This window comes from Miscanthus floridulus, chromosome 19, assembly GCF_019320115.1.
Source record: "Miscanthus floridulus cultivar M001 chromosome 19, ASM1932011v1, whole genome shotgun sequence".
Lineage (NCBI taxonomy): Eukaryota > Viridiplantae > Streptophyta > Magnoliopsida > Poales > Poaceae > Miscanthus > Miscanthus floridulus.
In genome coordinates this window covers 54,662,863-54,689,072 of record NC_089598.1, presented here as the reverse complement: position 1 = coordinate 54,689,072, position 26,210 = coordinate 54,662,863, and the positions used below count along the sequence as shown (strand labels likewise).

The window sequence follows — 26,210 nt, the reverse complement described above, 5'->3', positions numbered from 1 at the left end:
TTGTAATAGCCAATTCTCTCATTCATCGGCATGTCTTATGGTGAAGCCACATATTGTGAACTTATAGTCGTTGAATAAAGATTTACATGTTGTATTTTGCTAGTAACATCAAAATTCGAAGAATTTACAATTGACATCGGCTCTTGACCATAATATCCATAATCATGATGTGTATTGGGATGAACATTAACAAAAGTATTAGCTGATATAACATATCTAGTATCATTACAGCTAGCAACACCAACATGAGAGCTCATAGAACTTGCAAAATAACTATTGGGATCATAAGATGTATTTGCAAGTTGTACCTCAGGGTGATTGTAGTAATATTGTGATGCAATACCTTGGTACTCCATGATTTAGAACTTGACCGTCTTACTAAATTTTTCAATAGCAAGCGCAACATGTTGCAAAATTACAAACGAGACCACAAGGGGTCAAAACCATATGCGATTGGCCTTTTGGGCTAGATGCAACGATAATGGCGAGCACAAGAAGATAGATCAGCGAGGAGTAAGGCTAGGTCAAAGAGATCGACTATAAGAGATAGCCAAACCAATCGTCTCCAGCGGAATCACCAAAAAGTGTGTTGACGTCAAAAGTGATCCGAATCACACACCAGCAGGGCATTGGATGCCCAGGCTGCTGCGGACCAAAGAATGCAATGAGGATGTCACTCCTTCATGGTGAAGAACAGAGAGGTTTTCAAGCAAACCACCAAAGGATAACCAACGTGCCTGCATGATGAAGAATCGTCTAGTTTTCAGGCAAAACTAGCAAAGAAACCATCGAAGCTCTTGCCCAGGAGGGACCCCGTTAGGTCAAGGACGTCGTCGGGTTGCCATATGTTGACCAGGAAGCCTAGGGCACCATCCTTGGTCGTCGGATCAAGGGATGAACAGCATGAGGGTTGGAGAAGAAGGTAAAAGGGGTAAAAGGAGTTTGTAGATTGATTTTATCAATTGGATAGATGGGGACTCAATCGGCCATGATCCTCTCATATATATAGAGGGGGTGGTCTTATCCCAGTAGAAAACAAGTTCAAATCGTAATATCCAACTTTCCTATGTCCAAAATTGGTCCAAAACCGACTTCGAGGTCAAACCGGCTCGAAAACAGCAGAAAAGTCAGCTTAGCCAACTCCCAGGTCTGCTTAGCCGACTTTCATGGGCCCGAGATGCTGTTTCTAGGCTGAAAACATTGAAGTCGGCTTAGCCAACTGGGGGACTCGGCTAAGTCGACTGGCTGCTGGAAATTCTAGGTGAAAAGCTTCCAAAATTCATAATTAATTCATCTGGACTCCAAACGAGGCATATATGTTTTTTATCAGCTCAACAAGAGGAATGCAATGGGGAAGTCCATTCTTGCATTTGAGAAAGTTGGTCTAGTTGGCTTAGCCGAACTAAGGAGTCGGCTAAGCCGACTTTGGCTGGTTCAGCACCCCAAAAGTCGTTTTCTTCGCCCAAGTTTTCAGGTCGTCTTGATGATAGAAACATGATGGTGATGTCAATTATGCACTCTAGACAATTTTGGGTGTCAACAGATGTTAACTCTATAGCCAAGGCCCTTAAGGAGTATAGTGAGGTGGCTGTGAGCCCAACTGAGGTGTACAACCACCTGAGAACGTGGAGGCAAAAGTGAGCTAGGGTGTGTAAGCTTAAAGACCTTAGTGGAGCCCTTTTTGACACTGATACAAATGCTATAATGCTTAAGGGGAGCACTACCTTGGCCACTATAAGGTATTACACTTAATTCTTACCTTCCTCTACCACTTCTATGTCTTCCAACTAGTTATCTTTTACTATATCCCCTGCTGCAGGGCCATCCTAAGGATGCAGAGTTTCTAAACAATCCTATAAGGTTCTATTCAGAGATGGAGGCCATCTTTCGCCATGCAATGGCTACTGGTAGGTTTGCTATAGGATCTGGTGAGCCTCTTGGGGTTAACCAAGCTGAGAGTGTTGCTGCTAAGGCTGAGGGCTCTGCCTTCAACCATGTCTGTGAGGAGAAAACCACCACTCAAGTTGGTGAGGGCAGCAAGGCTACAGAGCTGCTCAACTCTACTGTGGGTGGGAAGAGGAAGAGAGTCAACTTTAGTGAGGATGAGATGCTTTTGATGGCCAACATGATAGATGCTGTCAACAATGTTGCCAATGCACTTAGGGAGACTGGACCAGCCCATGTTGATGCTAATTTGTACCTTGTTGTTATGGAGATGGATGGCTTTTCTAAGGAGGCTCTCATAGTGGCCTACACCTACCTGCTAGACAACAAGGCCCAAGACAAGGGCTTTGTCGACATGAGTGACAGCCATAGGACCATTTGGCTTAGGAACCACCTTGCCAAGAACTACTACATGTAGATGCACTACATGTTGGTCTACATGGCCAAAGAGGGGGATGACAGTTGAGATGTATAGTTCCTCCACCTCCCTCACCCACTCTCTCACCTTTTGTTTACACTCTGGTGTAGCTTTTGTGCAGGTTAGTTGGCTGATTCATACCTATTCTTTTGGGTTAGTTTAGTAGGAGGGTGGCTAACTATAGGTGAACATGGGCACCATGGAACTATTTTATTATTGTAGGACAGACCTGGTATTTGTAATGCACCATCTCTATTCATATGTAGGCTCTGTTGGCTACTTTGGTTGCTATGTTATCTGTTGGCACATGTTTATTCTATTTGTTTTCCTGTAAACTTGTTTCTGTTGTATTTGTTTCTATGGCTTGGTGCTTCATGTGGGATTTTAACTGGCTGATGATGCAAACTGATAACTAAAACATGAGGTGGTTGTACAATAGTTCTATTTGCTTGGGTTTTTTTTCATGGGTGTCATCTAACCCATGCGACACGTCCATTCCCAAGCAACAGCAGGTTCATACTTAGCCGATGACAGTGAATGGACGTGCGCAAGGGTTCCATGCCACTCATGATCTTGGGTTTCCAGTTGTTTCCATCTTCTATTGCCTGCCTCCTTTGCCTTGTTGGTATTCTGGATTTGGGTATAGCCACCTATGATTGGGTAGACAGAATTATAGCACCAAATTCTAAAGCTGAGGCCACTTATTTTATTCAATTCCTGTGATATCATATTTGTTCTGATGTTTTGCTGAAACTGGTCATCGGTGAGGAATTTGGGATCAATGATTTGTTTCATCGCAAACCGTAGATCTTCAAGTTCTGCACTCATGGCTAGCTTCAACCTTTACATTTGACTAAGGCTAAAACATTGTTTGATTTCAGAGGAAATGGGCACTTGCTATGTTGTTTTTAAGGGGAAGAAACCTGGGATTTACCTGGCTTGGCATGAGTGCAGTGAACAAGTTCTTGGCGTCAAGAATGCCATTTACAAGAAGTACAATAACTATGACATTGCTTTGAGCGATTTCAATTCCTATTTTGGAGCACCAACACCATCTACTAAGGTGTTCCCCACTGATGGTTGTCAAACCATCCCTCCACATCTTGGTAACCATGGCTCTTGGAAAAAATGTTGTCATTGTCTTTACTCATGCTGGTGTTTGGTCTTTGGATTAGGTTGTCCATGTCCAGCAATTGTAACTACAATGCATAGGCCGATGATGACTCAAAGGGAGGATTAGCTAGCTCCATGTGTTTTTGTTTTGTGAAATCCATTTCTGTGATTTGCCTCTGCCACCTTATCAACACACACCCTTGAGTTGCTGGCTGCCTATGGCAGAACTGTCGCTATTCTTGTTCTCTGAACTTGGAGCCAGCTAGCTAATAGCTAGTAATGAATTGATTATTAGTCTGAGGCCTATTAGTTTTAACAGTTCCAGTTGTATGGATTAATTATGAACTGTTATTGTATTGGATTGTCAATCTAAATTTCATTTGCAATTGCTCTTGTATACATTGTTTTACTTCTTATGTGCTTCCTGATCATAGGTCAGGCCGACCGACCCATCTACCAAACACAATCTCAGTTTGGTAGTTGGAGCTAGTTGGTCCTTTTGGCCAGGCTGCATGAAGGGAATCAAACACAATCTCAATGTGGCTAAGCCCATTTGATACATGGTGCCAAATATGAGCAGTTGCACCAAGTTAGATAGGCCTGGGCCTATCCGGTGGGCCGAGCCGACCTCAACCACCTTATCAAACACGCCCTAGGTACACCGTACCTGATGCGTGAGCTCGCACCCATTGAATTAAACAGTGGTTGCTCAAAAAAATTGAATTGAACAGTGAAAACACACGTCGCCAGCGTTGGCTCGTCCTAGAGACCCGGACAGGCAGGATGTGCTCGCCATGGGCTGAAGGGCGGTGTCTGGCAGAATGAGCCCGTGCAAGCGGCGGTGGTCTGCCTGCCCTACCCTACTGGTGTTTGACAAAATGCGTGCGTAAGGATGGGCCATCCAGGGACGGCGACGGTGTGCACTGACCACCTACCATCTTGCCTACACTCCTGCAGGCGCGATGCGACCTGCAGGCGCATACCATGCCAACATGTCGGACTGTACCAGGTTCGTGCCCACTGACCAGCTACCATCTTGCCTCATTAGGTGGTGTTTGGATCCAGTGACTAAAATTTAGGAGCTATGTCGGGAGGATGTTGCATGGGGTGTTCGGATACTAATAAAAAAACAAATTACATAATCCGTCAGTACTTCACGAGACGATTTTTTAAGCCTAATTAATCCATCATTAGCACATGTTTACTGTAGCACCACATTGTCAAATCATGGACTAATTAGACTTAAAAGATTCGTCTCGTAAATTAGTCGCAAACTATGCAATTAGTTTCGTAATTAGTCTATATTTAATACTCCATGCATGTGTCAAACATTCGATGGAACAACGACTGAAATTTAACAGGGGCAACCAAACACCACCTTATTTCTCTGCACGTTCTTCTGATGACGTTGCCGTGTTGAAAAACTTCTAATTTCAACAGTTCAAATAGCTTCTAATTTCTTTGCGGTGGATCGACTGGGAGAGTACGGAAAACTAGACGTGAATTTCTTGTTAGAATTCCTGGAACGGAAAGAAAGAGTTGGATTAGAAAGTTTTTAGCGCAAAGTTGTGATTGGTCACCACTTGTCCACTTCGTTCCATTACCACTATAAAACAATTCAGCCTTCATCCCGGTGGTACGTACTTCAAATGGCATTAACTTACTATGAATTAATGCAACTTGGGTTCCTTGTGATGTGGACAATCGGCCAACTTATGCAAAGTACACGTTGACTTAGAAAAATATCGGCGTGAGTCTTGCCAGTAGGACCCACCAACTACTCCAACAACCAATGTACTACAGTTTTATAATAGCTGGAGGATCAAGATTGAACAAACATACCAGTGACACATGTTCAACTAACTTATGTACCCAAACTGATATAGTTAATTATTATAATTTTTTGTGCTAAGCTGACACCAGTTCAGGCCTTACTTAGCTCTTCAGGCTTTGTTATCATTTTCAGCGTGTATTTCCTTGCCACCAAACTTACCTGGGGGAGGTGGATGGCAGCGAGTTCATCATGATGGACGGTGACTGAACCTCGAACTCGAACTATGTCATGATTATTGCATACTTACAATTTTAAAAGGTTGTCAGAAAGAGTAATTCATGGTTTTAAGACAATGCCCTTTGGCAGTACAACAAGACCAATGCCAAGTCTCCAAAACCGGGTCAATTTAGAGGACAAAGACAAGTCTGCATGTTCACACATACCTCGTGCATTTATTAAAACTAAAGCAGTTATCAGCTTTCACACTTACTAATTGAAAATTGCAAATCAGGAAAGTACATTGATGTTCTTTAAAGATGAAATGACAAAAATAGAAGAAAGTGGAGTAAAAAATAACCTTACTGGTAATCCTACAAAGCAACACAGATTGTGCTCTAAGCATATCATTTGGTGGACTAGTTCTTTCCGCCCTTCATTGGAAACTTCATTGGATGTTTCTGTAGGTTGTTGTCATAATTAATGATGTCCCCTCAGAGTTAAGTGGACATGTGGAAATTTGTGATGTGAACCTAACATAATTGATTGGAGTCAGAGCTGTTCGTGTGGTCCACTGTAAGAAACTTCAATTAGTGCGTGTTTAGTTCGTGAATTTTAGGAATTTGGCTACTGTAGTACTTTCGTTTTTATTTGGCAATTAGTGTTCAATCATGGACTACGTAGGCTCAAAACGTTCGTCTCGCAATTTTCAACCAAACTGTGCAATTAGTTTTTTTTCGTCTACATTTAATGTTCCATTCACGTATCGCAAGATTTGATATGATGGCTACTGTAACACTTTTGGGGAACTAAACAAGCGCTACTAGATGAGGCTGTACTTCACTGTGTCTTTTTTGGCTGCTGACACTTCTGTCTGTTTGAAGCGGCCCATGTCTTGCACATAGCTTCCATTGTCTCTTATTTCTTATCTTCACCTTCTCCTTCTACCTAGTGGAGGTGTATCCAAACGGAGCGAGCTCTGCATATAGCTCATGCTCTTTTTTCAGATGTTAGAATCTTCAGAGACAAAATAGAGATTTGCTTTGCTCCAAGATCAAGCTATGGAGTCTCAACAGCAGCTTAACAATAGCCATATGCCTAGCAAATCTTCTGAAGAACAACATGCGCTGCAGGAAGGCCAGGCTGTCCAGCATCCTAGCGCACTTCAGGTTCAGGCTGACCTCCTATGGAAGCTGAGGAAGTACTCGATGCTGCTGGCTATCCTAGCTGCAGCCATCACCTACCAAGCAGGGTTAGCTCCGCCGGGTGGGTTCTGGCAAGACAGCCTGAATGGTCACATCCCCGGTGATATTGTGCTAAGAGTTAGCTACCCCAAGCGTTACTATGTGTTCTTCTACTGCAAGCAAGGATGAAAACGGTCAGAAACTCGAAAAACTCCTAAATTATTTTCTACTTTTACATTTGAAATACGAAAATAAAAACGAAAACGGTAAAACCGGACACGAAAACGAACGCGAACTTACGAATTATCAAGAATTTCGAAAACGAACCAATTCGAGCGGATTTATGTCGAACACGGTCGATATACGAAAACTCAATACGGAATACCGACCTGTAGACCAAGTGCATACATGATCAAGTTTAAGTGCATATAATAATTAACAAGTGCATATTATAGAAACATGAACTCGAACTGAGTCAGAATAATTTTATTAATCTTTTTAGAATAGATGTAGTATTTTATTTTAAAGATTTATTCAGATTTTTCTTTTGAGTAACAAAGATTTATTCGGCTGATGCAAAAACTATCAAATGATTGACTTTGCAGGTGGGGGTTAAACCGATGAGCTTGATGGGCTATGGCCCAGGTGGGCTTTCGTGTAGATGCTGCTGGTTTCCTGACATTTAGCACCATCTCGTGAGGTGAAGAGAGATGAGGCTGGACGCCGTCTATAAGAGAGGGCAGCTGGCCACCAGTAGAAAGAACGTAGCTGCGTGGTGAACAACCTGTAATTGGGCTGTATGACCTCAGTTGGCCAAATTCAGTTTAAACCGAATTTTCAATTCGGAATATTTCAAATTAAAAGTAGAAAAATAGAAAACGGTCGAAAAATGTCTAAACCGTTTTCTACTTTTACATTTGAAATACGAAACATCTGAAATGCGAAAGCGAAAACGATAAAGTCGGACAAGAAAATGCGGATTCGATCGGATTAAATATAGAAAACGATACGGTTCGGTTCGGGATATTTCTGTTCCGTTTTCATCCTTAACTGCAACACAACAGCGTTTGGGGCATCACTCATTGTCCTTATACTGCTCCTGGTCAGGGAATTGAGCCGCAATGTGGTTTGGCTTCGGGCACTACAATTTGCAATGGTACTGGGCCTGCTTGGGCTCATGGGTGCCTATGCTGCAGGGAGCTGCAGGGAGGTGAGGACCTCACTTTACATTTGGGTATTACTTGTTGGCATATTTGCATATATCACGCTCCATGTCATATTCTTCCGGCATCTGGCGCCTAAATGTCTGTGGGATATGTTCATGAATATCCGGAAATACTGGAAGGATATCCTTGCAATCATTTTCAAGAAAACACAGAGCAATGAGCCAGAAACTCCGATGAATGATCGGGAGGCTCATGATGAGGGGGAAGAATTGGAGCGGAATCGCAGTTTCTTGCTGGTTCTTGCCACATTAGCAGCGACAGTGACATATGTTGCAGGGCTAAGCCCACCAGGTGGCTTCTGGCCTGATGATGACAAGCCTAACCACCTTTCCGGTGATCCAGTTCTGCGAGATCATTACCCCCGTCGATTCAAGGCTTTTATGGTCTGCAATGCAACTTCTTTTGCTGGATCCCTTGTGATCATCATTATGCTCCTCAGCAATACAGCAGTGGATCATGTTGTCAAGTCAAATGCTCTGCGGTTGTGTGTGCTGGTGAGCCTCTTTGGGCTTATGGGGGCTTATGCTGCTGGGAGTTGTAGGGAGGTCCGTACATCTACCTATGTCTTCTCCCTCGTTGGTGCAGTTTTGCTCTACCTTGCTCTTCAGTGGATTGAACCTATTGTGACAAAACCAGAGTGTATAGAGAAGTCAATTGGATGGATGAGAAAGAAGAAGACCGAAGTGCTCCAGAAACTGAGCTCTTTCATTGTGAAGGGGAGTGGGAATCCAGATGATGGCAAGCATACTACCCTGTCAGGGCCCAATACACAACATACGTCAAACAATTTTAGTGATGCTAAAGATGACATCCAAAAACTGCGCACATATCTCCTATTGCTTGGTATCCTTGCTGCCACTGTCACATATCAAGCTGGACTAAATCCACCAGGTGGCTTTTGGGATGATGGGCATATTGCCGGGGACCCAATCTTGGAGACCATGCATCCAAGGCGTTACAAGGTGTTCTTCTACTGCAATGCCACAGCATTTGTAGCATCTTTGGTGATCATTACCTTACTTCAGAGCCAACTGATTACCGTTAGTGCCATGAAGCGTCACATACTGCAAACAGCCATGACACTGGATCTCTTTGGACTTATGGGGGCCTATGCTGCTGGAAGCAGCAGAATGTTCTTGACGTCCCTTTATGTGTTTGTCTTGGTCCTTCTTGTTTTCACCTATGTTGTAATTCATGTTCTGCTATCTTTGGCTCTCAAGAGACGACTCAGAAGAGATGATGCTGTGGAGAATGAAGATGAAGAGAAGGATTTGGAGAAGCGGCGCAAGTTTCTGATGTTGCTTGCAATTCTGGCTGCTTCCATCACATATCAAGCTGGCATAAGCCCAACAGGTGGATTCTGGAGTGACAGTAATGGCCACCAAGCACGTGATCCAGTGTTCCATGATGAATTCCCAACCCGCTACAGGGTTTTCTTCTACTTCAATGCAACAGCTTTCATGGCATCCTTGGTTGTGATTATGTTGTTTGTTAGTAAAAGGCTATGTCACAAGGGTCTTGAGGTCTATGCGCTGCACACATGTGTTTTGGTTGATCTGATCAGCCTTTTGGGTGCTTTTGCTGCTGGAAGCTGCAGGAAAGTTTCAACATCTGTGTACGTCATCCTTGTCGTTGTTGCAGTGTCTGTTTATGTGATGATTCAAGTTGTGGTTCTGACATTTGCAAAAGACAAGGTGAACAATTTGTTGGAAAGGATAAGGATGTACACCTTTAGGTCTTCTGTGCTCCAACAGCCATCCATGAATCACGAAAGAAGCATCCGAACTAGAAAGAGAACTGAACACAAATGGCGCAAAGATTTGATGCTGATCGGGACTCTCGCAGTCACTGTCACATACCAAGCTGGGCTGCTCCCGCCAGGTGGGTTTTGGCCTGATGACCAGGTAGGCCATTTTGCAGGTGACCCAATCCTCCATGATACCCATCCATCACGGTTTAAAGTGTTCTTCTATTGTAATGCCACAGCATTCATGGCATCAATGGTCATGGTCATCCTCTTGTTGAACAACACAATAAGCAAGTACAGGAGATCTCTACTTGCTATGAAGACAGCAATGGTATTGGACTTGTTTAGTCTCCTTGGAGCATATGCCGCAGGAAGCTGCAGAAATTTCAAGACATCTGCATACATTTTTGCACTTGTCATTGCTGTGTTCATTTACATTGTGATTCATGTGTTGCTGTCATTCGATGAGGTGGCTTTATTGGTCAGCAAGAAGGGAGAAAAGTGGATTCCTTGCCTGGAAAAAATGTCGGCACCTATCGAAATTGATCCTTTAAGCCTTCAGCCATCTGCTGGGCGACTGGGGGAGATGCCTCTGGCTGTGTAATTGTATTCTTGATGCGGCATTTATTGAATTGATGTGCCTGATATATACAACTTAAAAGTTTTTTATCTTAATGTTTCTGTTTTCATAAAGTCATTGTATAGCATTATTCCCTTGGTGATGTTTTACTCTTTGCATTTGCAAAAATCAGTACTGAGGTTTCAAGGTAGTTCTTTCTCAGTTAACTATCTACACACTACCTTTTAATGGAAATTGTTAAATGAGTAATGCATCAAAGCCACAGGGTAATGTAATGTGTAGGATGCTAATTGACAGTAGCCCACTGCCCACCTAGTGAGTTGGGACAAAATAACCTTCACAACTAACTTATTAATTGGAACAACTTATGCAAATAGAGAAATTGATGAGTCTTTCAAAAATCAGTGAGTAAATGTAGATATTTTGACACTGTAATTGGGCCCATGCCAATTTTACATAGGTCCATGACAGTTTTGACCCAATCTAAGAAGAACTCCATAAAACGACATGATAATAGTACCACATTGGTTCCAATTAATAAGTTAGTTGTGAATGTTATTTTGTCCCAACTCACTAGGTGGGCTACTGTCATTTAGCATCCTACACATTACATTACCCTGTGGCTCTGATGCATTACTCATTTATGGGTTACATGGCCAATTAAGTTCCCATCTATCCAATCAAGCAAAAATCAATTTACTACATCTACTCTAACCCTTTTACTCTCTTTTCCAGCCCCATGTTGTTCATCCCTTGATCAAACAACCAAGTATGGCGCCCTAGGTTTGTGGGCCGACCTAGGGCAACCCGGCGACGTCCTTGCCCTGACGGGTCCCTCCTGGGTGAGAGCTTCAACGGTTTCTTTGCTAGTTTGCCTGAAAACTAGCCGGTTCTTCGTTACGCAAGCACGTTGGTTATCTTTTGGTAGTTTGCTTGCAAACCTCTCCATCCCGCACCATGAAAGAGTGACATCCTCCCTACATTCTTCATTTTGTTACTAACACCGGTTGCTTGCAACCACGGACGTACTAGCCGTTTTGTTACTGACATCGGTTGCTTGCAACCACGGGCGTATTTGCCATTTTGGTACTAACACCGGTTGCTTGCAACCACGGGCATGCTAGCCATTACTGGTGTGTGATCCGGGATCAATCCGGCGTCAACACACTTTTTTACGACTCCGCTGGGGAACGATTGATTCGGCTGTACTTTGTAGCCGAATCATCTGCCCTAGCCATATTCTTAATTGATCTGTTATTTGTTTCACGTCATCACCATAGCATCTGGCCTCACGGCCGATTGCATTTGTATCCGACAACGAATCAGGCCTAAGGCCGATTGCGTTCGCCAGGCCGGACATAAATTGCGTTTCCGACAACAAATTTGGCCCTAAGCCTGTTGGAAATAAATTGCGTGTCAAGTTCGTACTAAGCCACTGCAGTCTGATGTGGAGATGTCCTGGTTTGTGAGCATCGTACGTGACAACGTGGTCGAAACTTTTTCAAAAATTTTCCACGGCATACGCATACGATATGGCGACAACTCGACAAGTTTCATGATTTTTGGAATTCGTTCGCATTTTATACAATTAAAAAACCACTCCCACGCAAGTTGGCGGCGTTGCCCCGTGAGCACGTTGATCGAAATTTCGAGACAGTTCCTGGATTTAGCCTAAATTTACACTAAGAAACAAGGATAACCTTTTTTGAACGAATGTAATCCATTATTCGATGCACCTGCGGTTCAAACTTACATTTTCTGGAAAAAATCAACAAAACAAAATAAACTATAGAAATATGCCAAAAGGCAATGAAAATGTTCCAAATTTAAACATATTGTTTGTGGTAGTGTACTAAAGCTTCAAAAAAAATGGTGGCAAAAAACCAAAAAAAATTATTTTGCCGAGTGCCTACGGTTGGCACTCGGCAAAGTAATAACTTTGTCGAGTGCCGCCCAGCTGGCACTCGGCAAAGAGCTGCTGAATTTTTTTTAAAACTTCGCCGAGTGCCAGATCACGACACTCGACGAAGAAAATTGACTTTGCCGAGTGCCGCCGATCTGGCACTCGGCAAAGCCGCCCTTATCCCTTCACCTGCGCCCGGCCGGCTCTCTCTCTCTCTCTCTCTCTCTCTCTCTCTCTCTCTCTCCTCTCTCTCTCTCTCTCTCTCTCTCTCTCTCTCTTTCTCTCATTTCTCTCTCCCTCTCACCTCTCTCTCCCTCAGCCGCCGCCGCCGCACATCGCCGCCCCGCGCCTCCGCCCCGGCCACCGTGCCTCCCCGCGTGAGCCCCCGCGGCACCCGTCCCCGTCCGCCTCCCCGCGCCGGCGCCTCGCACGGCGGCCCGCGCGGCCCATCCCCGTCCACCTCCCCTCACCGAATCCTCGCGCGGCCGCCGCCCCCTCCCGGCCTCCACCGCCCGCGCCAGCCCCCTTGGCGGCCACCACCCCCGCCTGCACACCCCCCTCGGCGTCCACCTCCCCCGTCAGTGGCCACTGCCCCCGCGCGGTGGCCACTACAGAAGAGAGGAGGAGGAGGCAGGGGAGAAGAGAGGAGGAGGGGAGAAGAGAGGAGGAGAAGGAGAAGGAGAGGAGAAGGAAGGTGCCGGCCTAGGCCCATCGACCCTCACGCCGCTGCGGTCGTCCCCACCGTCGTCGCCGACCCTCGTTGTTGCTATTCTCATCGCGAAGGTATGCCCTACACCTGTAGTAGTTAGTAGTAGTACTTAGTAGTGCTAGTAGTAGTTAGTAAGTAGTAGTAGTTAGTAGTTAGTAGTGTTAGTAGTATTGTTAGTAGTAAGTAGTGATAGTAGTAGTGTTAGTAGTAGTAGTGTTAGTGTTAGTAGTAGTTGTAGTGGTAGTAGTACTTGTTGTTGTACTACTTCGATACTTTCATCTGCATAGAAAGAGAACTAAAGTACATAGCTCATCTTGGTATATATATGTTTGTTGGCCTTCGTGCCTATGTTTGGTATATATGTGGTTGTTGGCCATCGTGCCTACGTTTCTTGCAGGTTCTGGAAACCTCCCTGTGCAGAGGAGGTGCTGCCGAAATTTTCAATGGATTCTAACCTATTGCCTTTTTTATGTAGGAGGACCCGTGGGAGGGACTCGGCGACCCCGATCGTCTTCGTCGGCGCTGCTGGTCTGCCTGCACCGCATCGCCTCGCCACTACACCGACACACCACTGCCCCGCTAGCCTGACTCCACCGCCACCCTAGGTATAACCCCCTCCTCCTTTGCATGCATGTTTTATATGGTCACGTAGCCCAGTTAGGCGTCTCCCGTTCGAAAGAGATACGGTCAGAGGTATGCAGTTCTTTGCATATCTGCGACCGTATCTCTTTTGGATTGTCTACGTATTTTGGATAGCCCACGGATGCGTAGATGAGGTTAGTTTCCATGGTTTGCTCCGGTCCAAGACAGACTTTTGGCATCACCTCCCTGTTGTTCTCCGGATACACACTCTTCCTTACAGGACGTGTATCGGGAGAACAGCGGGGAGGTGCTGCCGAAATTCTATCTCGGATAGGAGCGGAGCATTGAAACTGACCTCATCTACGCATCCGCGGGTGGGATTAGGACCTATCCTCACCTATTTGATGGTAGGAACGCCATGCAGATGCAATTGTTTGTTATATTACTCGCTTACATATGTATATGCCAGAGGATGGAGAACCGTGATTGGATGTACACATGCCACGCAAGTATGACCCCAGAATGGATGACTAAGACTAATGCTTTCTTGGAGCATTCATTTGGCAAGGCTGCTAGAGGGTCGAGTCGGATGCCGTGTCCCTACAGCAAATGTGACAACCGTGTAAGAAAGAATAGGAAGAACGTGGGGGAAGATCTTTGCAAGTATGGATTCACACCAAACTATACCTGCTGGATCCACCATGGTGAAGCCAATCGTATTAGAGAGGGGGTGCAAAATGCTAAGGACTTACAAATGCTTGAGCGATTATAGTTAGGCGATGACAATGGTGACAACGATGGAGATGAGCCCGATTTACTCGATAATATTGATAGTGATGACAACACCTATGATCCAGCCGCTGCCGATCGTGAAGAATATTTCTAATTCATGTAATACTATATTATTATTATTATTATTATTATTATTATTATTATTATTATTATTATTATTATTATTATTATTATTATTATTATTATTATTATTGCAATTATGTTTCGTTCATTTTGCATCTCTTTATAAGTACTTGTAATTTAACTGTGCTAATTGGTTTACTCTTTGAAATTGCAGGCACTCGACAAAATATTAGGCGGAAGGCAGGCCCATCGGGGGTCAACTCCCTCTACATGAGGGAGCGCTCACCACCCCACGCTGAGGAGGACCCCTTGCCGGAGCCGCCGATGAGGAGGACAAGGAGCGGCCGCCCCCGTGGACGTCCGAGGACGAGGGTGCAGCCGGCTGCCACCCTATCGGTGGACGAGGACGACCAGGCGGTGGGCCTACACATAGGAGGGGGTGGCACTTCCTCTAACTCGTCGGACCACGGGGAGGCGGCGATAGCGATAGCAGAGGGTTCCACTTGCACTGCCTCTGGCTCTACCTCGTCGGGAGTCTACTTGTGCGGGCCCTCGTAGCTCCCGGCACGGCCGATCCCACTTCACCGGCGCCCGGTGATTTGACCCAGTGGCGACAAGTAAGTATTATTTCACTACTATTTCATATGACATGTTGAAAATCGAACTAGAGACTAACAATTCTTCTTAATGACTCTTGCAGCAACTGGGAAGTTGTGTCCGGAACGGGCCGGCACATCAATGGCACCCTGGGCCTTCTGATTTGGCAGCACTACCCTGGCATGGTCACCTACGCCTCGGTGACTTCACCGCCCTAGACATGGGACCACTTCTACGCCACCGAGGACAGCGAGTTCGGCACCGTTGCGGCACAGATCAAGGCCGAGTTCTGGGTGAGTCTTCATCGCACTAAATTGGTCAATACTATGCATTCATTGGTCGTTCTTGAAATAATGAAACGATACATGATGTCTGTATGTAGGACTTCTTCAGGTGCGACAAAGGGTTTGAGGACCGGGCGCCGCGAGTGCAGGACAAGGTCTGTAGGTCCTGACTCTCGGACCTGTACCATGAGACGTGGCTCTAGTGCATCATCAACTACAGCGCCGATGTCCTTAGTCAGGTGGTGAGGAAGGCCGATGCCAGGACCAGGACGCTCACTAAGGAGCAGTACCTCTCGATAAGTACGAAACATTAATACTGACTCCTTCCATGAAGAATAGGTAGGCTTCATTTCATCTTCTGACATATCAATAACTTGATGGCATGCAGCAATGTCCTGATTGGTGCGCCAGGCACCGCCTCTGCTAGGAGGCCATTGTGGATAGGTGGCTCTCGGAGGAGTGGGCAGAGAAGCACAACATCTGTCGGGACTGCCGCCTGCAGATGGGTGGGGCGCCACACCACCAAGGCAACCAGAGCCTCAGCGCGTACGCCCAGACATGGGTAATCTTCTTTGTGTTTTCATCTTTATTTATTTATTCTAACACTCAATTCTCATTACTTGTAATCATCTTTGTGTTTTCCTCGTAGTCCCAGGCGCACCAAGGCTAGGAATGCAACGAGTTCATGGCGTACGCCCTGGCACACAAGGGCAAGGCGACGGCCCCGGAAGTCACCTACAACCCAGCGGACGGGCCCGAGGCGTATACCAACGCGAGTGTCCACAGCAAGCTTAGCGAGTACACCTCGGCGACCCGCGAGCGCCATGGGGAGGACTTCAATCCGGCCACCCAGCCCCTAGACATAGACCACCTGATGAGGCTGGGAGGAGGGAAGCAGCACGACCGGTACTGGATGGCGGATAGCATAGTCGACTCCGCCTCTGTTCCCATCCTCGCCGAGATTCGAGCAAGGAGCACGAGCTCCTCCCTCCCCATACGCTCTCGGCAGCAGAGCTCACAGTAGCAGATGGCGGAACTCCAGGTTAGTACTATTTTATTCGTCGTTCATTGCTTTTACACATCTACCTTGCCTTTGCATTATTTAAACATTGTGGGTGGAATGTTGCAAGCCGACTTGCAGAGGTTGGAGGCCTAGCTGGTGGCCCAGGCAGAGGCCCATCGGCTGGAGATGGAGGCTGTATAAGCCCAGAGGGCGACTGAGGCGCAGAGGCTGCAGGACATGTTTAGCTTCATGGTGAGCCTTCAGGCCTTGCCAAGTGTGGTCGTGCCCCAGTCGCTGCTCGCTCCAGTTGTGGCTCCTCCTCCTCCTATAGGGACTCCGGTGAGTATATATGGTTGTTTATTCCTTTAGCTTGTGCGGCCCTCCTGTAGATACTCATGAATTCGCTTCTCCTTTGTGCAGCCACAGTCGGCGGGTTCAAACCCGACTCCTCAAGGTGGCAGTTCACACTCCAGGTGGCCAACTGGCCCTCCTCAAGGTGGCAGTTCACACTCCGGGTGGGGAGGCTGGCAGTAGGTACCGTTTATTTGTTTCTTTTCATATTGCATGGACTTGTGTTAGACTTAGCCTTATGTTGGACTACTACTAGAGACATATATATATTGTGATGGATATTGTCATGGATGATGCGCATGTATATGATGGATTATGGACAATGGATTTGTATGTGATGTATTATGGATGGTGGATGTGTATGTGATGGGTTATGCATGTGTATGTGATGGAATATGGATGTGTATGTAATATATCCTGTGTTGTGTATTGATATATATGTGATTTCTTTGTTTGTGCTTATGGAAAGCAAAAAACCAAAAAAATAGTATTTTTTCCCTCTTTGCCAAGTGCCACACTCGGCAAAGAGGGCTTTGCCGAGTGCCGTGACCATGGCACTCGGCAAAGCTGGGAAGCAGAGACCCAATTTCTCAGCTTTGCCGAGTGCCAGAGCCATGGCACTCGGCAAAGATTTTTTTTAAGAAAAAATTTCTTTGTCAAGTGCAAGAGTATGGCACTCGGCATAGAATTTTCAAAAAAAAAAATTCGTTGCCGAGTGCCGCTGAGGTGGCACTCGGCAAAGAGGCCGTCAGAGTTGACGTCGGATTTTTTTTTATCGAGTGCTGACGTGACACTCGGCAAAGGCTTTACCGAGTGCCCGATATGTGGCACTCGATAAAGAAACCTTTGCCGACGAGTTCTTTGCTGACTGCTCTTTGCCGAGTGCGGCACTCGGCAAAGCCTTTGCCAAGTGCAATAGGGGCTTTGCCGAGTGAGCCCGTCTACAGCAGTGTGCTAAAGCAAATTGGCTTATCCAGATTAAAAAAAAAGCAAATTGGCTTCTATAATTATATTCTGCTAAGCACACGCACTCTTCAAAGTCATCACGTGAAGGATAATTGGAGATTCTGTTGTATTCTTGCATCCGCGGGAGAAGAAAATTTGGGTGTTTGGCTACACTGCTTTTGCGCCTCAAGAAAATTACAATAACATTGAAAGCTTGTGGTGAACATACATGGAGGCGCATCAGAGTGGTGTACCACAATATTATCACGTCATACCTAAGGTACATCATGCAAATATATTACATGATTCTAATAATTGTCCAGTGCCAGTAGTAGTACCCACACTTTCTGTCTCTGACTCTAGCTCGCGTGCCCTCTCCTCTCGCTGTCGTTATGGACGGATGATGTGACGTTAAATAATGGAAACAGCACGGATGTCACCTCCAGACTGCCTAGCTAATCTAATCCCCTAGCAAAAGCATCACATGATGACAAGAGTAGCTAGCATCGCACTAGCTCAGCACTACATCTACACTAGTACGTCTACCACTAATAACCTAACCTATTTTTTATTTGGTAATACACCAATTTATCCTCAAAATTAGTTCAATTGTTGTAAATTTATTTGGTGTCTATGTTTTTTATACATATTTCCAACTATTAGCATGGTATTTGAACTTTTTCTATTGGAACTTATTTGTCGAATTTAAGACTTATTTTGTTATTTTGTACTTAAATTCCGAGTTGCAGGGCAAATTTAACGAGTGTTCACCGAATTACTAAATTACTAAATGGATTTTACCAAATCATATATGAAAATTTTAGTGCGGCATACCCCATGAAAAAAATCATAGATCCACCACTAGGAACAAAGGGTGGTCTGGTGGCGAATTTGGTGGTCATCCAGTGTTGACCCACCTTGATCGCAAAACAGCTAAGTAGCGGCAACAAAAAGAAGTGCAACTTTGGATAGCTGAAAAGTGTTACAATGAGTGGCAAGAATTCGGTGGTCATCCAGTGGCGGATCCAGCATGGGGGCTGAACCCCACTACCCCCACGCAGACAATGCAGAACCCTCGACCCCACCGGCTGGCTCTGAATCAGCCACTAATATGAACATTCATATTAGTCGGTACTATTTTTTGCAATATATGAGTTCACTAAGGGAAAATGTATTTCCAACGTAAGTTTCACAATGATATCCGTTGGTGGCGTTTGGATACATGGATATAGGGGGTGGGATAGGGAAAGAAAAATGGATAAATGGCTAGGATTAAATGAGACGTAAAGAATGGATGATTAGAATATAATTTTCTGTATCCCATTCTTTATCCCTATCCCTATCCAAACGAGCCGTAGATGTAACCCATACAAAGAAAGTGAACCATAAATTCCTGCCCAAAACTTGCCTGCTGTTTGAAAATGCTCAGCTTATTGCTAGCATATCGAGGAGACAGAACACAGATGACTGAGGAATGTTTGAAAAACTTCCGAGTTTCTTCATCATGAGTTGCCATAACTCCACCCTGCAAAAGCACAAGAAGGTTTCTTACAGATACTATCACAGGGAAATATTTGCAAAAGGAACGTATTTGCAAAAGGAAGGAACACCACGTTTCAATAGATTCAGAAAGCACATATTAAATTTGCATTTGTCTAAAATGCATGGTCATGGTTTAAGGAAAATTGAGAACGGGGTCCATGGATTGAACAGAGTGTTTTCACATTCTGTTACCAACTTGAAACTGGCAATTCTTTGTGATTAACGTTTTGAACTTGGCCCAATGTATAGGTTGACTCAAGTCCACTATACCACAGTAAACTCATATATACATGGACCAGCATCCACGGATTCCTTACCATTATTAAGTCGACTGCTGACAACTCGACATCACATAAACTGGGAGGTAAAAGAAAACAAGATTATGGAACCTCACCATCTTGATGAAGAACTTGTCATGCGAAGTCTTATCATCCCACACAAGTAGGCACACTCTGACATCCTCCCGTGACTTGAACTTGAGCAGCTCGCCAAGCGTAAGATCGCCACCCTCGGGCAATGGCCGCGACGACGATGGTACGCGCACAAGCCGCACCTTATCGTACACCAACTAGCCGACGATATATCATGCGGTGTGCCTCTAGGATGGCGTGGCAGATGTCCTCCCAGCACGCGTTGTGCTGGAACGTCTTGCTATTGTCGAGCTTGAGCTAGTGCGAGTGCAGATGTAGTGTTGAGCTAGTGCGATGCTAGTGATAGACGTACTAGTGTAGATGTACTAGTGTAGATGTAGATGTAGTGCTGAGCTAGTACTAGCTAGTGCGATGCTGAGGTGAATTGGTGTATTACCAAATAAAAAATAGGTTAGGTTACTAGTGGTAGACGTACTAGTGTAGATGTAGTGCTGAGCTAGTGCGATGCTAGCTACTCCTGTCATTATGTGATGCTTTTGCTAGGGGATTAGATGATAGAGCTGGAGTACCCGATCTTTCGGTGAGTGGAGGATAACTACGATTTGGTGGGTGTCGACCCTCGCGATCCGACTACGACGAACAAGTCCGTGGCGCCTTAGCAATCGCTGAACCAACTCCCGATGGTTATTGACCTTGCTGGTGCGAGATCAACCTGATCACGAAGATCAATTCCTGCAGGCAATCGAAGAACAAGCAAGAATTTGAGGCGAGCAACCCTGAATATTACTCGAAGGTGGGGTTCTGAATTACACGAAGACGAAGCTTCGGAAGTAGCAATGGCTAACTTAAGCAAAACAAAACCCAAGCCAAAGAGGGGGCGCAGCCCTTGGCTAAATAGGGGGAGGAGGGAGGAAGGAGGACGCCCAGCCTGCCCACAAGGTAGGGAATAGGCGCCCAAACAGCCACACACCATCTCCTTGATTCCCTTTCCTGATTTAGATGGTGCAGCACCTTCCTGGTTATTTCTTGACAAAACTAAAAACACATAGGTGGCGCAGCACCTAGACATTATTCTGGGCAGGTTCATCATGAGCATTGATGGCGCATGCACTTAGGAAACTTCTGGTCCTTCATTCTTCAAAATCATCACGAAGTTTAATTCACGTGCACGAGCTCGAGTGATGGGTCCTGGTGGCGCCTGTGCTGGTTCAGTTGGAGTAGCCATTCCCGTGTCGGTGTTGATGTCCTCATCATCCTCCCCTTCTTGAATCGAAGTCGTCCTCGATGGCATCTCCTCACCCTCGCCCGCATATGGTTTCAAATCTGCAACATTAAAACTAGAGGAAACACCATAGTCTGCAGGCAGGTCAAGTATATAAGCATTATCATTGATTTTCTTTAACACCTTGAAGGGACCAGCAGCACGGGGCATCAGCTTAGACCTGCGCAAACTAGGAAAGCGATCCTTGCGCAAATGCAACCAAACCAAGTCACCAGGTTCAAAAGTAACAGGTTTACATCCTTTACTACCAACAGCCTGATTTTTAGCATTAGTGTGCGCAATGTTCTGCTGTGTTTGCTCATGGATGTCCAACATTTGTTGAACACGTGCAATAGCATCGACATGTGGGGCGTCCAAAGGGTTAAAGGACAGCAAGTCAATTGGCGCCCGTGGAATGTAACCATAGACAACCTGAAAAGGGCACATTTTCGTGGAGGAATGTGTAGCATGATTGTAAGCAAACTCGACATGGGGCAAACAATCCTCCCAAAGTTTCAGATTCTTGTCTAACATAGCCCTAAGCATGGTAGATAAGGTTCTGTTCACAACCTCAGTTTGCCCATCTGTTTGTGGGTGACAAGTGGTGCTGAAAAGCAATTTAGTTCCTAGTTTATTCCAAAGAGATCTCCAAAAATGACTTAGGAACTTAGCATCGCGATCTGAGACTATTGTATTTGGAACACCATGTAAACGAATAATCTCGCGAAAGAACAACTCAGCAACGCTGCTAGCATCATCAGTTTTATGACATGGTATGAAGTGAGCCATTTTAGAGAATCGATCAACAACCACAAAGATACTATCCCTCCCCTTCTTAGTTCGAGGTAAGCCCAAAACAAAATCCATAGAAATATCTAGCCAAGGAGAAGTAGGGACAGGTAACGGCATATACAAACCGTGGTTGTTCAGGTGTGACTTAGCTTTCTGGCACGTGGTGCAGCGTGCAACAAAACGCTCCACGTCGCGGCACATCTGGGGCCAAAAGAAGTGCGCGGCCAAAATCTCCTGTGTCTTGTAAACGCCAAAGTGTCCCATGAGGCCGCCACCATGCGCTTCCTGCAACAGCAAAAGACGAACCGAGCTTGCGGGAATACATAGCTTGTTAGCGCGGAACAAAAACCCATCGGTTACATGGAATTTACCCCATGGTTTACCATCCTTGCAATGCAGCATGATGTCCTTAAAGCCAGGATCATCGGCGTATTGTTCTTTCACAGTTTGTAAACCAAAAATTTTAAAGTCTAACTGGGACAGCATGGTGTATCTACGCGACAAAGCATCAGCAATAATGTTGTCTTTCCCGTTCTTGTGTTTGATGATGTAAGGAAAAGACTCTATGAATTCGACCCACTTAGCATGCCGACGGTTCAGATTAGTTTGGCTACGAATATGTTTTAATGCCTCATGATCAGAATGAATTATAAACTCGCGAGGCCAAAGATAGTGCTGCCATGTTTGAAGTGTGCGAACCAAAGCGAAAAGCTCCTTATCATAAGTGGAATAATTCAGACTAGCACCGCTTAATTTTTCGCTAAAGTAAGCAACTGGCTTGCCCGCTTGCAGCAAAACACCGCCTAACCCAATACCACTAGCATCGCATTCAAGTTCAAACATCTTATTGAAATCAGGTAGCTGTAGTAAGGGGGCATGTGTCAACTTATCTTTTAGAATGGTGAATGCCTCGTCCTGTGCCACACCCCAGGAGAAAGGAACGCCCTTCTTGGTGAGCTCATGCAACGGGGCGGAAATGGAGCTGAAGTCACGCACGAACCGTCGGTAGAAACCTGCAAGCCCAAGAAAACTCTGAATCTGCGTAACTGTCGTTGGCGTGGGCCAGCTCTGGATGGCGTCAATCTTGCTGTTGTCCACCTCAATGCCCTGCGGAGTAACAACATAGCCAAGAAACGAAACACGTTGTGTGCAGAAGTCGCACTTGTCCAAGTTACCAAACAAGCGGGCAGCGCGCAAAGCATCAAAAATAGCATGCAAATGTTCCAAATGCTCTTCCCTAGACTTGCTGTAAATCAGGATATCATCAAAATAAACAACCACAAACAAGCCTATGAAAGGCCTCAAAACTTCATTCATTAAGCGCATAAACGTGCTGGGAGCATTAGTCAATCCAAACAGCATAACTAACCATTCATATAAGCCAAATTTTGTTTTAAAAGCCGTCTTCCATTCGTCCCCAAGTTTCATTCTAATCTGATGGTACCCGCTACGCAAATCTACCTTGGAGAATATAACAGCACCGCTAAGCTCGTCAAGCATATCATCAAGGCGAGGTATAGGATAACGATAACGAATTGTGATATTGTTAATCGCTCGACAATCTACACACATGCGCCAGGTACCATCTTTCTTTGGGACAAGTAGCACAGGAACAGAGCAAGGGCTAAGAGACTCACGAATGTAGCCTTTATCAAGTAGTGCTTGGACTTGGCGCTGAATCTCCTTTGTCTCATCAGGATTGGTATGGTATGGGGCGCGGTTTGGAAGCTGGGCGCCCGGGATGAGGTCGATCTGGTGCTCAATGCCACGAATGGGAGGAAGACCTGGTGGTAAGTCCTTCGGAAACACATCGGCAAAGTCCTGCAAAAGCTTAGTAACAGCAGGGGGTATATCCAAAGATGGTGCATCATCGAGTGAAACTAGCACATGAGAACATACAAGCGCATAGCAAGGCATATTATCAACATGTAGTTCATCAAAATCAGCACGCGTAGCAAGTAAAACAGGAGCATGTAGCTTAATTTCTTTAGACGTGGCTGGTTGTTGTTGGCATTGTTTTAATGCTTTAGTAGCCCTAGCAATGTCATCTTTCACAATCTGTTCAGGGGTCATTGGATGAAGAATAATTTTCTTGCCCTTAAACAGTAATGAATAATGATTTGTGCGACCATGATGTAAACAATCAGTATCATATTGCCACGGCCTACCAAGCAACAACGAACATGCCTCCATAGGAACAACATCACAATCAGTATAATCAGAATAAGAACCCATGGAGAAGTGAACACGAACCGAGCGTGTTACCTTGAGTTTGCCACCCTGGTTGAGCCATTGAATGTGGTAGGGATGTGGATGTGGACGCGTTTGGAGAGACAACTTTTCCACCAGATCCGAACTTGCCAAATTGTTGCAACTACCACCGTCAATGATGATGCGGATGGATCGTTCTTGCACAACGCCTTTGGTGTGGAACAAAGTGTGGCGCTGGTTCTGCTCAGGCTGTGCAACTTGTGTACTGAGGACTCGCTGCACAACAAGACTCTCATACTTGTCGGCGTCAGTGGCAGCCATGTGTTCTTCCACATGTCCTGAAACATCAGCAGCAAGCATAGCATATATAGTTTCATCGGAATCACTAGCGGAAGAATACTCACCATCATCACGTATAATCAACGTACGCTTGTTGGGGCAGTCCCGTATCATATGCCCATAACCTTTGCAACGATGGCATTGAATGTCCTTTGTGCGGCTAGTGGAAGAGGAGGCGCTCTTATTAACTGAAGGGGGCGCTGGAGGTGGAGCTGCTGCCTTGTCACGTGACGTACTACTAGGTGTATAGGGCGCCGTAGGGGTTGAATGGGTCAAAGTAGTGCGACCTGCAAAAGAGTTAGAATGGGTCCTTGCTCGTCGTCCCTGCACTTCACGTTCAGCTTTGCAAGCAAATGCAAACAAAGTAGTAATATCATCGTAGTGCTTATAATCAAGAATATCCTGAATTTCACGGTTCAAACCACCACGAAATCGTGCCATCGCAGCATCATTAGTCTCAACTAAACCACAACGAATCATGCCGGTTTGCAACTCCTGATAATACTCTTCTACAGATTTGGTTCCTTGCTGAAAACGCTGCATTTTATTAAGCAAGTCTCGTGCATAATAGGAAGGAACAAATCGGTGTCGCATGATAGTTTTTAATTGCTCCCAAGTTGTGGGAATGTTATTAGGGTGTTTGCTGCGATGCTCACGCCACCAAATTGATGCGAAATCTGTAAACTCACTAGTAGCAGCCCTAACTTGATATTGTGCAGGAACATCATGACAATGAAATTTCTGATCTACCGCAAGTTCCCAATCAAGATACGCACCCGGATCATATTTGCCATTAAATGAAGGAATTGTGAACTTAATCTTAGTAAATGAGTCGTTTCGATTACGTACCACGCGCTCACCACGGCGGTTGCGGTGGCGCCCTCCATGGCGGTCCTGGGCGTCGATCTCGGTATCACCACCATAATCAAAGTCCGCACGTTGATCAGCAAGTTGTTGTACCAACTCATCAAGGCGTGTAGTGAGCGTGGCAAGGCTGGTGGCGTGGGCAGCTTGTGCTTGCTGCATCTCCGCAAGCGTAGCATTTGTGGCCATTTGAGCGTCCTGAAATTGACCCACTTGCTCGTTGGCGATCCTAATCTCCTCTACCAAGCCCTCCACATGCTCGTTCATCTTGCGATTAAAGTGGTGAATGATGCCTTTAGTGCGTGGGGAGTGAGGCATGGTGTCCTGATCAGCTGGCTCCCCTGACATTGTTAGTGGAAAAGCAACGAACACGAAAACAAGTATTTGTCCTAAAGCTAATAGGAAGTGGTGCTGATCAAGGCACTCAAACTAAAGCTGTTATCAAACTCTTACCCGTTCTTACCAAGCTCGCAGGGGTGACTTGCAACCAGCGGTACAACCTTCCAAAGATTGAATGGAGCGATTGCCAGAGGACACAGAGCTTGATCGCTGTAGAAAATTTGTGGAGCTATGGGAAGGCTTCAATTTGTAGCAAGGAGTAGCACAAGCATTCAGCAAAGGCAAAGTTGAATAATCACTCAAAGCTGGTGTTGTGCTGGTCCTAGGCTAGACCGTACTAGAGACATGAGCCCACGCACAAAGATAGACACAGAATTGCAAGAACAAAGAGTAAAAGACAGCGAGTACACACCCTTGGCATCTCTTGTTTTTTTTTGTTGTTTTTTTTTGTGTGCGGCTCTTTTTGCACCTTTTGCCTTTTGTTTTTTTTTTGGTGCGGCTCTTTTTTTTTGTTTTATGCACCTCTGGCCTTTTTCAGTTTGATGACACTGCCAACACGTTGCACAACTCAAAAAGGAAAACAAAAGGAAATCAGGAACTCTTTCCTTTCGTGTAGCCACAGACTGCCTGATCTCGCATGATCTCCTGTGATACGCCCAAAATGAATCGCAAGGCAAGTGAGTATCCGTTGGAAAGGGCACGAAATATGCTTTCCAAATTGTACCTAAACTTCCCAAACGGACTACGGATGCAACAGCTAATGCATGTGTCCTTGCCGAGATAAATCAAGACCCGAAATAAATTACTTTCCTTTTGTAGGTGGGAAATTGGCGTGCACAAGGGGGTCTATGACGTGGGAAAGATTACAGGAGCATGGAGGACAAAGGAAAAGGAGGATCAAGTGCAAAGATGTGAACTAATACGTGACAGGAACTCAAAACTCTAATGGACTAGACGCCAAGACCAGCAACACGACACAGCGATGCAACCAAAAACTCAACAAAGCAATAAACTGAATGAAAGATGCAAAGGCTCAAAAGGTCTTGGACAGTGGTTCTAA

General features: G+C 45.4%; 1 protein-coding gene across 1 annotated transcript; it reads left to right on the top strand.

The window, feature by feature from the left end:
* Nucleotides 1-6,526: 6,526 nt before the first annotated feature.
* LOC136525164 (uncharacterized) lies at nt 6,527-10,277 on the top strand. The gene is made up of 2 exons (XM_066518164.1): nt 6,527-6,821; nt 7,699-10,277. Exons 1-2 carry the CDS (start codon nt 6,527-6,529, stop codon nt 10,224-10,226), a joined length of 2,823 nt encoding a protein of 940 aa, XP_066374261.1. The 3' UTR covers nt 10,227-10,277.
* The last annotated feature ends 15,933 nt before the right edge of the window (nt 10,278-26,210 follow it).

What these genes read in the sequence shown, in the direction of transcription:
- LOC136525164 (XM_066518164.1), top strand. Translation starts at nt 6,527, where the DNA reads ATGGAGTCTCAACAGCAGCTTAACAATAGCCATATGCCTAGCAAATCT. An exon ending in GCGTTACTATGTGTTCTTCT is followed by an intron (nt 6,822 to 7,698) that starts ACTGCAAGCAAG and finishes TTTTCATCCTTA; the next exon opens with ACTGCAACACAACAGCGTTT.